Source organism: Bos javanicus, chromosome 16, assembly GCF_032452875.1.
Source record: "Bos javanicus breed banteng chromosome 16, ARS-OSU_banteng_1.0, whole genome shotgun sequence".
NCBI lineage: Eukaryota > Metazoa > Chordata > Mammalia > Artiodactyla > Bovidae > Bos > Bos javanicus.
The window spans coordinates 81,055,163-81,071,359 of NC_083883.1; the positions used below are offsets into that span (position 1 = coordinate 81,055,163).

General features: G+C 59.7%; 1 protein-coding gene across 4 annotated transcripts in view; it reads right to left on the minus strand.

The window, feature by feature from the left end:
- The window catches only part of LGR6 (leucine rich repeat containing G protein-coupled receptor 6), an 86,786-nt gene that overhangs the window by 62,759 nt on the left and 7,830 nt on the right, over positions 1-16,197 (minus strand). For 3 of the 4 annotated variants that reach the window (XM_061381752.1, XM_061381751.1, XM_061381750.1), the window contains exons 2-3: positions 6,288-6,359; positions 3,920-3,991 (exon numbers count right to left, since the gene is read on the minus strand). In XM_061381752.1, coding sequence (XP_061237736.1) covers positions 3,920-3,991; positions 6,288-6,359 — 144 coding nt within the window. Of the gene's footprint in view, positions 1-3,501; positions 3,753-3,919; positions 3,992-6,287; positions 6,360-16,197 lie in introns of those variants that run through there. The other variant, XM_061381753.1, reaches the window with a different exon arrangement.

Below are 16,197 nucleotides of genomic sequence, written 5' to 3' on the forward strand. Positions count from 1 at the left end.
TGGACCACAGCCTTGTCTAACTCAATGAAACTCAGCCATGCCGTGTGGGGCCACCCAAGACGGGCGGGTCATGGTGGAGAGATCTGACAGAATGTGGTCCACTGGAGAAGGGAATGGCAAACCAGTTCAGTATTCTTGCCTTGAGAACCCCATGAACAGTATGAAGAGGCAAAATGATAGGATACTGAAAGAGGAACTCCCCAGGTCAGTGGGTGCCCAATATGCTACTGGAGATCAGTGGAGAAATAACTCCAGAAAGAATGCAGGGATGGAGCCAAAGCAAAAACAATACCCAGTTGTGGATGTGACTGGCGATAGAAGCAAGGTCCGATGCTGTAAAGAGCAATATTGCATAGGAACCTGGAATGTCAGGTCCGTGAATCAAGGCAAATTGGAAGTGGTCAAACAGGAGATGGCAAGAGTGAATGTCGACATTCTAGGAATCAGCGAACTGAAACGGACTGGAATGGGTGAATTTAACTCAGATGACCATTATATCTACTACTGTGGGCAGGAACCCCTCAGAAGAAATGGAGTGGCCATCATGGTCAACAAAAGAATCCGAACTGCAGTACTTGGATGCAATCTCAAAAACAACAGAATGATCTCTGTTCGTTTCCAAGACAAACCATTCAATATTACAGTAATCCAAGTCTATGCCCCAACCATTAACACTGAAGAAGCTGAAGTTGAACAGTTCTATGAAGACCTACAAGACCTTTTAGAACTAACACCCAAAAAAGATGTCCTTTTCATTATAGGGGACTGGAATGCAAAAGTAGGAAGTCAAGAAACACCTGGGTTAACAGGCAAATTTGGCCTTGCAATACGGAATGAAGCAGGGCAAAGACTAGTAGAGTTTTGCCAAGAAAATGCACTGGTCATAGCAAATACCCTCTTCCAACAACACAAGAGAAGACTCTACACGTGGACATCACCAGATGGCCAACACCGAAATCAGACTGATTATATTCTTTGCAGCCAAAGATGGAGCAGCTCGATACAGTCAGCAAAAACAAGACCAGGAGCTGACTGTGGCTCAGATCATGAACTCCTTATTGCCAACTTCAGACTTAAATTGAACAAAGTAGGGAAAACCACTAGACCATTCAGGTATGACCTAAATCAAATCCCTTATGATTATACAGTGGAAATGAGAAATAGATGTAAGGGACTAGATCTGATAGATAGAGTGCCTGATGAGCTATGGACGGAGGTTCGTGACATTGTACAGGAGACAGGGATCAAGACCATCCCCATGGAAAAGAAATGCAAAAAAGCAAAATGGCTGTCTGGGGAGGCCTTACAAATAGCTGTGAAAAGAAGAGAAGCGAAAAGCAAAGGAGAAAAGGAAAGATATAAGCATCTGAATGCAGAGTTCCAAAGAATAGCAAGAAAATATAAGAAAGCCTTCCTCAGCGATCAATGCAAAGAAATAGAGGAAAACAACAAAATGGGAAAGACTAGAGATCTCTTCAAGAAAATTAGAGATACCAAGGGAACATTCATGCAAAGATGGGCTCGATAAAGGACAGAAATGGTATGGACCTAACAGAAGCAGAAGATATTAAGAAGAGGTGGCAAGAATACACAGAAGAACTGTACAAAAAAGATCTTCACGACCCAGATAATCATGATGGTGTGATCACTGACCTGGAGCCAGACATCCTGGAATGTGAAGTCAAGCGGGCCTTAGAAAGCATCACTATGAACAAAGCTAGTGGAGGTGATGGAATTCCAGTTGCGCTATTTCAAATCCTGAAAGATGAGGCTGTGAAAGTGCTGCACTCAATATGCCAGCAAATTTGGAAAACTCAGCAGTGGCCACAGGGCTGGAAAAGGTCAGTTTTCATTCCAATCCCAAAGAAAGGCAATCCCAAAGAATGCTCAAACTACCACACAATTGCACTCATCTCACACGCTAGTAAAGTAATGCTCAAAATTCTCCAAGCCAGGCTTCAGCAATACGTGAACCGTAAACTTCCTGATGTTCAAGCTGGTTTTAGAAAAGGCAGAGGAATCAGAGATCAAATTGCCAACATCCACTGGATCATGGAAAAAGCAAGAGTTCCAGAAAAACATCTATTTCTGCTTTATTCACTATGCCAAAGCCTTTGACTGTGTGGATCACAATAAACTGTGGAAAATTCTGAAAGAGATGGGAATACCAGACCACCTGACCTGCCTCTTGAGAAACCTATATTCAGGTCAGGAAGCAACAGTTAGAACTGGACATGGAACAATAGACTGGTTCCAAATAGGAAAAGGAGTACGTCAAGGCTGTATATTGTCACCCTGCTTATTTAACTTCTATGCAGAGTACATCATGAGAAACGCTGGGCTGGAAGAAGCACAAGCTGGAATCAAGATTGCCGGGAGAAATATCAATAACCTCAGATATGCAGATGACACCACCCTCATGGCAGAAAGTGATGGTGATGGCAGATGGCCTCTTGATGAAAGTGAAAGAGGAGAGTGAAAAACTTGGCTTAAAGCTCAACATTCAGAAAACTAAGATCATGGTATCTGGTCCCATCACTTCATGAGAAATAGATGGGGAAACAGTGTCAGACTATTTTTCTGGGCTCCAAAATCACTGCAGATGGTGACTGCAGCCATGAAAGTAAAAGACACTTACTCCTTAGAAGGAACGTTATGACCAACCTAGATAGCATATTAAAAAGCAGAGACATTACGTTGCCAACAAAGGTCCATCTAGTCAAGGCTATGGTTTTTCCAGTGGTCACGTATGGATGTGAGAGTTGGACTGTGAAGAAGGCTGAGTGCCAAAGAATTGATGCTTTTGAACTGTGGTGTTGGAGAAGACTCTTGAGAGTCCCTTGGACTGCAAGGAGATCCAACCAGTCCATTCTAAAGGAGGTAAGTCCTGGGTGTTCATTGGAAAGACTGATGCTAAAGCTGAAGCTCCAGTACTTTGGCCATCTCATGCAAAGAGCTGACCCATTGGAAAAGACCCTGATGCTGGGAGGGATTGGGGGCAGGAGGAGAAGGGGACGACAGAGGATGAGATGGCTGGATGGCATCACCGACTCGATGGGCATGAGTTTGAGTGAACTCCGGGAGTTGGTGATGGACAGGGAGGCCTGGCGTGCTGTGATTCATGGGGTCACAAAGAGTCGGACACGACTGAGCGACTGAACTGAACTGACACCTTGGTGATCGCCTTGTACAAAGAAGCCCTGCAGGTCAGGGCGGGGCTGTGGGGGCAGCAGGGCAGGGGGCGGCTCACCGCTGCAGGGGGACTTCAGGCGCTCCGGGGTCGGCCCCCAGGATCCGCTTTGCCCCCAGCCCAGGGTCAGGCCCTCCGAGGACCCTCCCCAGCCTGCCCTCGGACCCCCTGAGTCCCATTCGTACTTCCTTTCACCCACACTCTTCGCAGGGACGGGGCGGGGACTAGGGTTGGGGAGAGGCTGCCTTCACGTCCCCTCCCCAAGGGGGCTGTGGGGTCAACGGAAGAGCAATGCAGGGTTCTCTTCCAACCTCAGGTTCCTTCCGCTTCAAGGACACAGATGCCTGGGAACTGGAGGCGGGGGATTCCGCGCTGCGGCCAGGGTTCAGAGGGAAGGGCAGTTAAGAATCCAGTGTGGAGTCTTCTCTGCAGAAACAGTCCAGCTCCTCCTGGCCTGAGAGGCCTGACCTGCCTGGACCCTCGGCCGTGTTCTTGGCACATCACACTTCCTGACACTGTGGTGCAAGCATCCGGCCGTTAAGCATTTGTTAGCAAACCACCAACTTTCTTACGGACAAGGCAAAAGCAAAGACCTGGAAATAATTAAAGGGAAACGTGAAGAGAAGGAAATAAGCAAGCCAGTGGCAAAGCAAGACACAGGCTACCAAGCCTCCTTTTGCCCAGAGTCCTCAAAGCTGAGTCCCCATGTAACGTGGGGCCTAGACTCACAGGATTTTCAGGCTGCTGAGGCCGGAGAACGCTTGTCCCGGGATGTGCGCGAGGCGGTTCCCGGAGAGGCGCCTGCAAACCAGAGAGAAGGGCGGGTGATGCTGGCGGGCGGCCGGGCAGGGTGGTGGCCCCACAGCACAGTCCCGGGACATGGGTAGGGAGGGTGGTGGAGACTGCCCTGCTGACCTCACAAGGACCCCCACTTGCAGAGGAGGAAACCGAGGCTCAGTTCAGAGAGTGTGCGGCATCTCCCAGACCCGATTATCTTCTGGGCCGCATCCACCCACAGCCTGCCCTGTGCTGTCCTGTCGGCAGCGGAGCTAGATGTGTGGGTCTCCCTGAGCTCCAAACTGCACAGCCAACCCCACTAATCTGGAGCAGAAGCAGGGTGTAGGAACGAATCTACCACCGCGGTCTAGTCAAGAACATCCACACTGGTCACAGGTGACCATCAACCCTAAAAGGAACAGATGAGGCACAGGGCGCCTGACACGCGTCCCCATCGGAGTCTGCAAGGTGCATGGGGGCCTCAAAGTCCCCACGGGCATCACCAGGACTCAGCTCTCAGAGGCCTGCTGACATGGGAGCTGGGCTAACACAGCTCAGAAGCTGTCTTTTTTAATCTCTCTACTGAGCGTCTCTAGTTGACATTTGTTGTTTTTCCTTTCATTTTGCTTTTTTACTTCATCTTATTTCACTTTATTTCATCTTATTTTATTTCACTTTATTTCCCTTCATTTCACTTTATTTCCCTTTTTCATTTCATTTTTTTATTTCACTTTATTTCATTTTATTTCACTTTATTTGGCTCCTTTTCATTTTTGTCACAGAAAGTGGAATCTTCATTTTGCGGCTTGCAGGCTTCTCTCAAAACTTCCTGTTTCAAAAAAAGTGCTGTGATCTTTGGGGTCTCCACGCTTGGGTTCCGTAGGAGGGCATTTCTGCCTCCAAAATGGGCCAGCAAGCCCCTCAGGGAGTGGAGGACAGAGGACCAGCCCCGGGCTCAGGCTGTGCGCGTCACCAGCCCGACTCCGTGGCTGCTGTCCTGCGTTCCTTCTCACCAGGCAGGCCCCCTCCGTGGCCTCGCTGTCCCTTCCCCTGAGAACGGGCCACGGTTCCTCCAAGAGGCCTCTCCCCACTCCGGGCCAACGCACGTCCTGACGCTGAGAGCCAGCGTCCGTAGGCATTGCTCGTGCACTCGGGCGGGGCAGGGTGCCCTCGGGGCCCTGCCCAGGGCCCGGTAGGGAGGGCTGTGCCAGGGGAGAGGGCTCGGGGTGCAGGTGGAGTGCTGAGTGTTTGGAACCAGGAGCCTGATCTGAGAGTTTAAGCGAAACCAGCAGAACCCCAAGACTGATGGTGCCCAGCATGAACCAGCAGGCTGGGGTCCTGGGGATCAGGCGAGAAGGAGGGCAGGGTGGCAAGAGGGCGGCTGGCTGCCCCAAGGAGACAGAAGGCGCTCGGGCCAAGGCGCTGACTCACTCAGCACGGCACTAGCGCGTCAGACCAGCATGCAGGCTTCCAGGCTGTGGGAAGGGACCAACCCAAGAGGGCTTCCTGGAGGAAGTGGGCCTTGTGTTGGCCCTGATAAGAATAGAGAGACAGTGGACCTGCTGGGCTGGAGGGGAAACTGGCTCCCATGGAGCACAGCTGGCTGGTGGGCTTGGCCAAGTGAGGGAGGGTCCTTGAAGCGGCTTTTCTGGGTTGTGGGGAACCAGAGAAAGCTCGTGAGCTGGTGAGAGCCACCCACAACGGACAGAGTGTATCAGAGAGGGAGGAGCGGTTTGTCCTTACGCGCTGGGGCAGCCCCCAGTGAAGGGGTCAAGCGGGCACTCGCTGCAGAGGAAGGACCACCAGGACAGGGAGTGGCCAGCAGCCAGACCCAGGGGACAAGGGCAGGTCAAGGACGGCCCCAAGGAAAGGGGCTTCCCTGGTGGCTCAGCTGGTAAAGAATCTGCCTGCCATCTGGGAGACCTGGGTTCGATCCCTGGGTTGGGAGGATCCCCTGCAGAAGGGAAAGGCTACCCACTCCAGTATCCTGGCCTAGAGAATTCCATGGACTGTATAGTCCATAGAGTCGCAAAAAGAGTCGGACACAACTCAGCGACTCTCACTTTCAAGGAAAGGAGAAATGTTGACAGCAAGCTGGTCAGCTTCAGGGAGGTGGAGGCTCACGTCCGAGTTCCTATGTCCACACTGCCCCCACTCAGCCCCACGCCTCGGCAGGTGGCGCTGACACTCTCTCAGAATGGCTCCTTCTGCCAGACTCCCGCTCCCCGGGGAAGCCCAGTGCCCTGGTGTCAGAGGTCACAGTACCCCCTCCAGCCCTTCCCACCAGCCCCTCCCACCCCCCACCAAGGCCTCTACTCACAGCTCCTCCAGGAAGCGCAGGTGGTGGAAGACGCCAGGCCAGAGCTCCGTGAGGCTGTTCATGCTCAGGTCTCTGCGAGACAGAAGCAGGCACATGAGCAGACTGTGTCCCCCGGGCCCCACGTGGTGCTCCCCGAGGCTCCCTCCTCCCAGGGGGATGGGCCATGATGAGGGCCGAGGAGGAAGCTGACCCCTCATCAGGGACAAGCCAGAGAAAAGTTCACAGACATTAGAGCAGGACAGGGCTACTCAACACGCAGGACCCCGTGGACGTTTTATCCGAGACCCCACGGGCTCCTGGGACCATCCCCAGACTGGCCAGCGGGATTCTACGGCCCTCTAGGCCTGCAGTGTCTCCCTCCTGCTGTCCCCCCACCGCACCCCCAGGCTCCTTCTCCTCTTCTCCATCCAGAGGGCGCGGGATCCGGCCAAGTCCCACCTAGACTAGCTGCCTTCCCACATTATGAGACCCTGAGGGCGGCCTCCGCGCCACACCTCCAAGGCACCCTGCACACAGATGATCTCGGCAGGAACAGCCAGCATCTGCCGGAGGTCCACTGTGTCCAGTGTCGGCGGCCCTTTACCCAAACAGTCCCACTGAATTCTCCCAATGACCCCAACGTGGGTACCGATGCTGCTTCACTTTACACTTGAGAAAGCAGAGGGAAGACCGAAGTCAACTCTCTCCTTCATTTACCCACCTGACTGAGGGCTCTGAACTACTCTCTGTCACCTCATCCATAATAATGGGGGAACGCCCCCAGACTCCTAGGGTCCTTGTACGGATTAAGTGAGCCAGTGCCTACAGACTGCCTGCCAGAGCGTGCACAGCATTTCCTCCGCCTCCTGTACCTCAGTGACCAGTGGGCAAGAGCCCCACAGTCTGCGGGCCGGCCCGGCCCCAGGGTTTTCCTCCCAGCCCTCGCCGGGGACTGCATGTGTGCGTGTCACTCTCGGGATCCGCGGCATCTCAAACCCCTAACAGCGGCCACTGGCCTCTGTCAGCTCCCTCCTCCCAGGGATGCACTTGCACCGCAAACCCCAGGGTCTGCATTTCCTGTAAGAAATGCCCGTGCTGAGGTGTGTGCTGGACACGGGGTGTGGGGCAGGGGCTGGGGGAGTGGGGGCCCAGCTCCCGCCGATGAAAAGGCTGTTGAGGCGCCAGCGTTTCATCCCTGGTAAGGCGGGACACATCCTCTGAGGAAGGCGGGCGCCCCGTGCGGGCAGAGGTGAGGGGCCGGCGGCGCCCCGACCCGCCGTCCAAGACGGGGCCGGCGGCCACAGAGCCGCGGGGCGCGCAGGGCAGCGACGGGAGCGGCAAGCGCGGCCCGGGGCCAGGCGCGGAGCCTCCTGCGGGTCCCGGGCCGGCGCACCGTCAGCCCGGCGGGAAGAGTCGAGGAGCCGCGGAGCCGGTACCCCGAACGCGCGCCCGAGCGCCTCCGGACGTGCCTCCACAAGGGCTGGCGGGGTGTGTGACTCAGGCCTCGTCACTCAGCCGTCGCCCCGGGGGCCGCAGCTCCGCGGCTCTGATGTGGCTCCAGGCCCCCCACCCGCCCCGGGCCCGTCCTGAGAGCGGCCTCATTGTTCTCCCCGGGAGGGGCGGCCCGCCCCGCGCCCGCCCGCATCCTGCCGGGACAGCGCCCAGACCAGCTGCAGGGCTCGGGGGCCGGTGCCAAGGAGGGGGCGGGGGAAGCGCGGGCCGCAGAGCGCTGTGGGGGCGTGTGAGCCGCCGGGCACGCGCGGGCCGAGGAGCTCCGGGCGCGTGTCTGTGCACGTGCGCGGCACTCCAAGTCCGCGCTCTCCAAGTACCCGCCTTACCACGACGTAACCCTCTGGGGGACGCTCAGCCGAGCCGCCCCCCGCCCCCCCGGCCCGGGTTGAACCCTTCTTGGCTGTGACCCTGGGCGAGCCAAGGGGCTCCGACCCACCGGGGAAGCGCAGGCTGCTTCGTGGGGCTCGGGGCCCAGGTCGTGGGCAGACTGGACACCAACGCCGGCCGCAAACGCCACTGCAGTGCCGCCGCCCCACGAGAGCTAGCAGCGCACACGCAGGCAGAACACACACCCGCATGCACCACGCACGCACGCACCACGCACCACGCACACGCACGCTCGCACGGCTCCCAGGATGTGCTTTACTCAGCACATGTTTGGTCGAAGCCTGCACTCTCTGGCTGCGCGGCACCGCCTTCCCGCACGCTGGGCCTTGCCCACTGCTTCTCTCAGCTCGAAAGCAGGGCGAGGCTGGGTGTCACCCGCCCATGCGGCCTTTCCCAGCAGCCCTCGGGGCGCTCTGTGCCCCTGGCTGTACTCGCCAGGGGCGGGGCCGGGAGAGGGTCGACGGGCGAGCCTGGCAGCCTGCACACCGGAGCGTTCTCAGCGCTCGACCCTGGGTGCCGCGGACCACCAGGGAAGCCGGGAGAGGCAGCTGTGACGACCAGAAGGATCCAGGGACTCAGGGCAGAGAGCAGGAGGACGCGAAACTAGGCCGCGTGGGGGCAGTAGGAGGCCCGCCGCCGAGGTCATCGGCCGACACCCAAGGGCCCTGCGGGACTTGTTCAGTGAGCGTTTTTCCTGTGAGCAGACGACAAAGCCCCTGGTCCTGCGAGGTGGGCCTGGGAGGACTGTCCCCACCGGGGGTAGAGGCCTGGACGCAGGGCCCATCTCTGCAGCCAAGTGGCCGGAGTGAACAGGAAACAGTCCCTCTCCCCCGCCCCCGCCGTGCCCCCAGGCTATCTCCTCTGAGAGGCCCTCCCGCCAGAGCTGAGCAGCGTCCTGCGTCCTGCACTTTTGTTCAGGCTCCCGCAGGGGCGTTAGCTGGGCTCTTGCCCTGTTCCTGGCACTGCCCTACCCCACCAGCAGCCAGCTGCACTGACCAGCCTGCGGGCCTGCTTGTGCTGGCTGACTTCCGGCAGCCTCCCTCTTCCCATATGTGAGATGGGGATGTACTTGCTGGAGCTGCGTGAGAAGCACAGGAGTCAATAAACAAACCAGTTAGTAAACACAGGGCCGACTCAGCAGGCCTTCATAACATCCTCACCCTGAGGAATTATGATGCTCAGGGCTCAGTACCCCTGTGACCCCGGCTCCTGCTCGGGGAGGACTTACTCTCAGGCCTGGGGCATCTGGCACACAGGGGCTGCAGCACCCTCAGTGAAGGACCCCAGCCAGCCTGGCCCCACTGCCTTCCTGGAGGCTCCGAACTAGCCGACACAGAGTTGTCTCAGAGTTCTGCACATCTCCCAACAAGGGCATGACTCCAGCCAGGGAAAGAGCACCAGCTGTCACACGCACCACAGCACAACCTCAGGCGCTCGGGCTTTGCACAAACTCCTGTGTGAGAACAATGCTGTATTTTTAAACAAAGGGGCTATTGCTTGATTCTGCCCAGTCTTGACTCCTTTGTTTGTAACACAGCCCCTTAGCTAGGGTTCGAGGAGGAAATGGGCGGCCGGGGGTGGGGAAGACAGATGCTGATGGGGAGCGCTGGCATCTGACCTGGAGGTCAAAGGGGGGTCCCCGTGGTTTCCAAGCCAAGACAAGGCTTGTGCATGTCATATGGAACCGGGGAGAGACAGGAAACCCAGAGGGTCATCAGGTGACCCAGTTAATTCAGGCGGGCAGGAGGGATAAAGCCAGGGAAGGGGACATTCCTAAAAGTCAGGTGAGAGGGGATAAAGTAGATTTTAGCCCTGGATTCTAAACCCACAGGAGTCAGGGAATGGTGCTCACTTTGTCTCCTCCAAGTGACAGCAGAGGAAGGAGACAGAGCCAGGAGAGGCTAGAGAGATGCCTCCTGCTCAAGGATGCTGCATTCAGAAATCGAGGTTTGGCACCGATTTCAGGCCACACCCTCATTTCCACCTCTTTTTGGGAAAGGGAAAGTGCCGGCTGGACCAGCAGGAAAGGGTGCGGGTGCCTGAGTGAGGGGAGGAGGGTGGCCTCAGAGGTGGAGAGGGTCCCAGGCTGACCTGACCCTCAGCCCTGCGGGAACCCCTAGGTGGGGGAGCCAGGCTGTCCCAGGCTCAGGGGACATGGCTGCTTTGCTGGGCAAAGTGATCAAGCTGGGGGGTCCCAAGGCCTCTGCCCAGTCAGAGGTGCTTCCCTGCCCCAATGGTCAGTGCTGACCCCCTGGGCCTCCCTCCACTGAGCCTGGAACAGGCTCTGCAGAGAACGGTCAGGACAGGCCGCCTGGGTGTCTGCTTCCCTGTGCGGGCCACCCACACACAGAAGCCAGCAGGACACCACTGGCCCACTCAGGGCAGCCTCACGCAGCCCAGGGGGGCGACAGGCCTCCCCCCGCCCCGAGATGGTTCAGCCCTCCACCCCCTGCACTGACTGTTCACACTTCAGGTCATTAAATCAGAGTGAAAATTCAGTGCCTCGTCTACACTGGCCACACGTGGCTAGCAGTTGCCACACCGGACGGAGCAGACACGGGGCGTGTCCTTGGTGTCCTGTTGGAGGTCCTGGGATGGCCCTGTCGTCGGCCCATTCCCCCCCTCATCTCCGCTCTCTGCCGGCTGCGTGACTGGGCGAGAGACCTCAGCTCTCTCTGTGCCATCTCCTCCCTAGGAAAGCGCTTTACCAGCGCTGGGCACCCTGAAAGCAACGCCGCGCCTATGCAGCCGCCCACCGCGGCCCAGCACACGCACCTCCGACCCCCAGCCGCTCGGCGCCCTCCAGCTCGTGAAGCGCCTGCAGTGCATCAGGCCTCGCACCACATGCTGAAGCTGCCGACCCAACAGTGTGGGACCCCCTCAGAGCCCAGTCAGGTGGCACAGTGACACGAGTGGGCAGTGACACGGGCTGGGGCTGGACCTCACAGGGCCTGGGCGTGGCCACTGACCCTGCGGGCTCAGCTGGTCTCCCCACACGATGGCTGCCAGGACACCCTCATCACACACGCAGCGCCGAGGGGTGGGTGCTCCCCAGGCAGCCCCGACCAAGACTGACCCGGAGCCAAGGGTCCACCTGGGGGTCCCCCTAGATCCCGCCCAGCTCAGCACCCTCCACTCACCAGCGCTGCCTTCCAGCCCTGCCCTGACCTTCCCTCTGTCCATCTCTGAATGTGTGAGGCGGGAATCTGTTCCCCTGTGGGCCCGGAGCCCCTCAGAGAGGGGGCTGGGGCGTCCCATCAGGTCAGAGGTCCTCCAGAGCACCCAAGAGAGGGGATGGGGGCAGGGGCAGAGGGCAGGCCGGGGACCGGGCAGCCCTGCGCCGGGCAGGAGGCGGTGCGCTGTGTGTGCCGAGCGGGAGGCGGTGTGCTGTGTGCTGAGCAGGCCGCAGTCCTGGGCCCGCTTGTGGAGCCGAAGCTCCAGCCTTTGTTGCACTGGCTCAGGCGCACTCTGCTGCATCGACACAGTGGCAGGTGTGTCTGGGGGATGCTGGAGAGGTCCTGTATCCAGAGTTCCTCCACTCCCCACCTCCCAGCTGGATGCCTTCCTCTCGCATCAGGACCGCTGTCCCAGCAGCTGCCCTGGCCACCCTCGCCCATCCTGGCCGGATGGTTCTCTAAAGTCTCAGCTTGAGTCTGATAAGAAAGAGGGGACGCTGGACTCAGAGCACCAAGAGCCACCTTTGCAGGGAGGGACCGTCGTGCAGACACGGATCAGGGCGGGGACCCTCCAAGGCCGCCCTAGAGGCCCCCGCCCATGCAGGTGCCGTCTGGAGCCTGGCACGGCCTTGGCCTCATTTCGTCTAATCCTTTCATCAGGCCGGGAGAGAAGTTCTTTATTTCCTTTTCAGTGCAGAAAGGAAGACTCGGAAATATCAAGTTACTGCCCGTCTAGTCACAGTAAGAGGCTTGGTTCTGCTGAGCCCAGCCGGGCCCCGTGCCTGCCCCAGCCGCCTGAGGCTGAAAGGTGCGCGGTGGGGGCGGCGGCCAGGAACAAAGGAGGGATTGGGCCTCCTGGTCCCGCTCGCCCGGCTGCCAGGACCGGTGGAACTTTCCAGAGCCCAGCCCTGCTGTCTCTCCCCCGGGAGGTCCTGCCAGCCCGCAGAGCCTCCCGTGTCCTTCTGCCCAGCGCCCCCAGCCCTGAGTCCCTGAGCCTGGCCCGGCGGATCCCACCGAGTCCTGTGTGGGTCATCTCCTGTCTGCTACCTTCTTTGTCCCCCCCGGAGGGGCTCTGACAACCCGCCCCCTCCCAGCTCCCGCCCGTCTGGGCCACAGGCTCGGGAAACGAGGGTCGACTAGCAGCCCCGTGGAAGAAGGGGCCCCACCAGATGTCCAGCTCGCTCCCTTGTGCTGTGCTCGGACTGACCATCTCCTGAGGGGGTTGCGGTCTCTGGACGCCGAGTCTGACCTTGGCCTGTCTGCTTTCCAGGTGCTTGATGCGACCGAGTTATGTTTCCTATGTTTTAGTTTCTGCACCGACACCTGTCGCACAATAGCTCCTCTTTGGGGAGCTGTGCCGGGATCAGCCCTGCCCACCGGTGCCCAGCTCCCACCCTCAGCCGCCCTCACCCCCAGAGCCCTCGTCTGGAGAAGCTGTTCCTTGGGTTACTTCGGGGGAACGCGGGAGGGTGCTCTGGGCCTGCCCTGCCCTTAGGAGCCACCAGCTGCCACTGCAGCCTCCAGAGAGTGCCGCCTGCCTCATCCCTCATCTTCCCACCTTTGATCTTCCGATCTCTGGCCAGGGTCCCCCAGCCAAAGGCATTCCTGTCTCCTGGCTCCTCTAAAGACAGCAAACGGCTGGGCACCCCTATCCCCCGGGCTTCCTTCTTCCCTGTCTTGTGGGCATAGCCAGGACTCCTGCAGAGGCCCTGGGACCAAGAAATAGCCCGGTCCCTAGGGAGGGGGTTGTCTGGAGGGAAAGGGGGCATGGGAAAGGGCTGACTACTGGGCCGCCACTGGGCATGGTGCCCTGGGCCAGACACACTGGAAGGGTGCCATCGGCCTCGTTCCTTGCTCCGGCACCTCACGTGCAGAGCTGAGCCGAGCTCGGGAGGTGTGTGTTGGGGTGTGCACACAAAGGAGGTGTGTGTGCACAGAAGGGAGGTGTGTGTGGGAGTGTGCACACAAGAGAGGTGTGTGTGCACACGAGGAGGGGGTGGGCACTCAAGCAGGGGGTGGGCACACCCTGCCCTCAGAAGCTGCAGTCCAAGGACACATTCAGACCACAGGCACAGCTGGACGTTGGTGCTGGAGGAACCCCATGCCTGGGGACCAGGACACAGGCAGGGAGGGCTTCCTGGAAGAAGGCCACGAAGGACAGGGTAGCCCTGAGAAAGCAGCCTGGCTGAGAGCATGGCCGAGGCGGCACCTGGGCAGCCGGGCAGCCGCAGAGATGGTGCTGTGGGCTGAGCGGAGGTCCTCAGAGACGTGTTGGGGTCCTGATCCCGAGGACCTGTGGGAAAGGGTCTTCCCCGTGAAAGTGAGTGAAGCATCTGAGGTGGAGGAGCCTCTGGGCAGCCCGGGGTGCAGGTGCCGCAGAAGAGACGCGGACACACACGGGGGCGGGCGGCGGCTGGGGCGATGTGCCCCCGGGCCCGGGAGCCAGCAGCCCAGGGAGGTAGAGGACGGGGCCCCGCGGACACCGCCCGGCTCGGGGCGGTGACAGGAGAAGGGCGCGATGCAGGGAGCACTCGGATAGGCCTCCGTACACCCCACACCCTCCCCGTCCTCCCCACCCCGGAAGTGCCCTGCTGACGCCCTGGACCACAGCCCCACCCAACCGCCCTCCGCCTGGAGCGGCCTCTGGGGTCTGCTGTGACCTGGCAGTTCTCCTGTGTGTCCGTGCGTCCCAGACCCCTGCCCGGAGCGGCCCCAGCAGCCCCATCCCGAAAGCCCCAAACCACAGGATCTGTCCACGGCGCCCGAGCCCACCCACAGTGAAGATGGTAGCCGTGGGAGCAGGGCGGGGGCTTCAAACAAGGGCCACACACAGCCCTGCTCCGTCCACATCAAGGCCAACACAGGCGAGAGGGGCCATGGCCGAGGCTGCCCCGGGATTCGGGGGGAGCTGGTACTGGGGGGAGGCTGCTACTGCTCCATTTCCTGGTCTGGGCACTGGTTACCCAAGTGTATTCAGCTTGTAGAAATTTACCAGGACACATTTGCCAAAGGTACACTTTTCTGTGAGTACACTCCACATAAACAAAAGTTAAACAATCAGAGAGGGGGGACTCATTCTGAAAGCCCTCCAGGAACGCAGCGCCGGCTAAGGGCTCCTGCTGGATTTCCTGATTATACTGCCCAGCCTTTATCTCAGGGGACTGAAGTAGGAAGTGTGTTTCTGTGTGTCCACCTCATCTGTGTGTCCCCGGCATACCTGCTGAGAGTTGCTGCAGGGCCAAGGGCACGCTGTTCTGAGTCACCCCCAGAGGTCGCTGGCCATGGGTCTCAGCACCTGGGTGGTCCCAGGAGCCCCTGTGGGACGCACCCTCCCCGAAGCGCCCCCCTGCCCTAAGCCTGTCCCCGCCTGGCACCTGCAGGGTGGCGCCCGCTGGCCCACCAGCCCCCAACCTCCCCGGGCATAGACGAGGACCTTCAGAGTCGGACACGGCGCAGACTCGAGCCCGGAGCGCCCGGCCCCGGAGCCCTCTCTGCACCCACACTCTGTCTCTGCTCCTTGGTCACGGAGTGGAGGCTTCTTTTCTAAGAAGCAGTAAAGGGAGTGATGGACAGGCCGACGCTCCCGTGCGGCAGGGTTTATGGGGCAGACGTCCCACTCTCGGCGAAACCCGAGCCGGGCTGCGGGCTGGCCGACTGGCAGCTGAGTCTGGCTCTCACCGCAGCCACACGGGTGGATGCCACCCCTCGGGCCTGCAGGGGGGCCAGGCCACACCGCCTCCGGATGGGAGGCTGCCCTCCGGCCCAGCCGGCTCTCCAGAGCGCTCCACGCCGCCTGTGTGTTCGTTTACGGCCTTGTTCATCCCAGCGACAGCTTTGGGCACCACGCACTGAGCGACACCAGCCAGCTGGGAAACAGGCAGTGAACGGCAGTCAGAGCCAGGAGGGAAGCTCCCGGAGGAAGAGCGGGGGCCTAAGTCAAGCTGACACTTCCCTGGCTCCCTCCGAAGACGGCCCCCCAGAGTGGCAGGCTTCCGGCTCGAATGCCTTTCTTAACCACATCCTCGCAATAAATCACAGAGGTGACCATGAGGCCCCATCTAAGTACGACTCGGGTCAAAGCAACCCCAGGGCGGGGCTGGGGGAGGGTGCAGGGCTGGCTGATTTATTCCACAGAGAAGCTGGAGGCTGGTTCTGGGCACACTTGAAATGCAGTCGTGGACCCAGCAGGTCTGGGCTGGGGTCTGAGCCCCTGCACCCGGACAGGTCCCCAGAGGAGGGAGACTGCTGGCCCCATGTGGAGTAAGGGCTTCAGGATGTCCAAGGGTCTGCAGGGCATAAATCACGTTTGCGCAACCCTCCTGTTTGTTCAACAACTTTCTTGTTAAGTATTGAGCAAACTGGCTCGTGGAGACGTCCAGCTACTGCCCGGCCTGGACAAGGTGGCCAGCATAGGGGCCTGCCCCCTCTCCAGCCCTGCCCCCTCCACGCCGTGGGGCCTTGATGCATTGTGGGCTGGCTGCAGGCAGGCGCTATGACGCTGTGTGAGTCCCACGAGGGGCAGCCCAGGCCCTCGGCCTCCTCCCTCAGCCCCCTGCGCAGCTGCGTTGCCCTGGGGGATGACGGGGACCGCCCGGCACCTCCATCTCCAGCCTTCAGGGCCAACAGAGCAGGGAGAGCCGCCTTTCCCCTCCGCACAGAGCTGGTGGGGGGTGGGAACTGGAGGAGTTACAGGGAGGGCGGAGAGCCCCAGGGATCACACCCCTGCGGGGTCCCTGTTACCTGCGTCACAGGGACTGGTAGACGGCGGGTCACTCCGAGCTCTGTAGTAGCCCCCTGCTCTGTCCACCATAAAGACGGGAGGAGCCCCCAGCCATTCCCCTGGAGGCCTTGCCCAC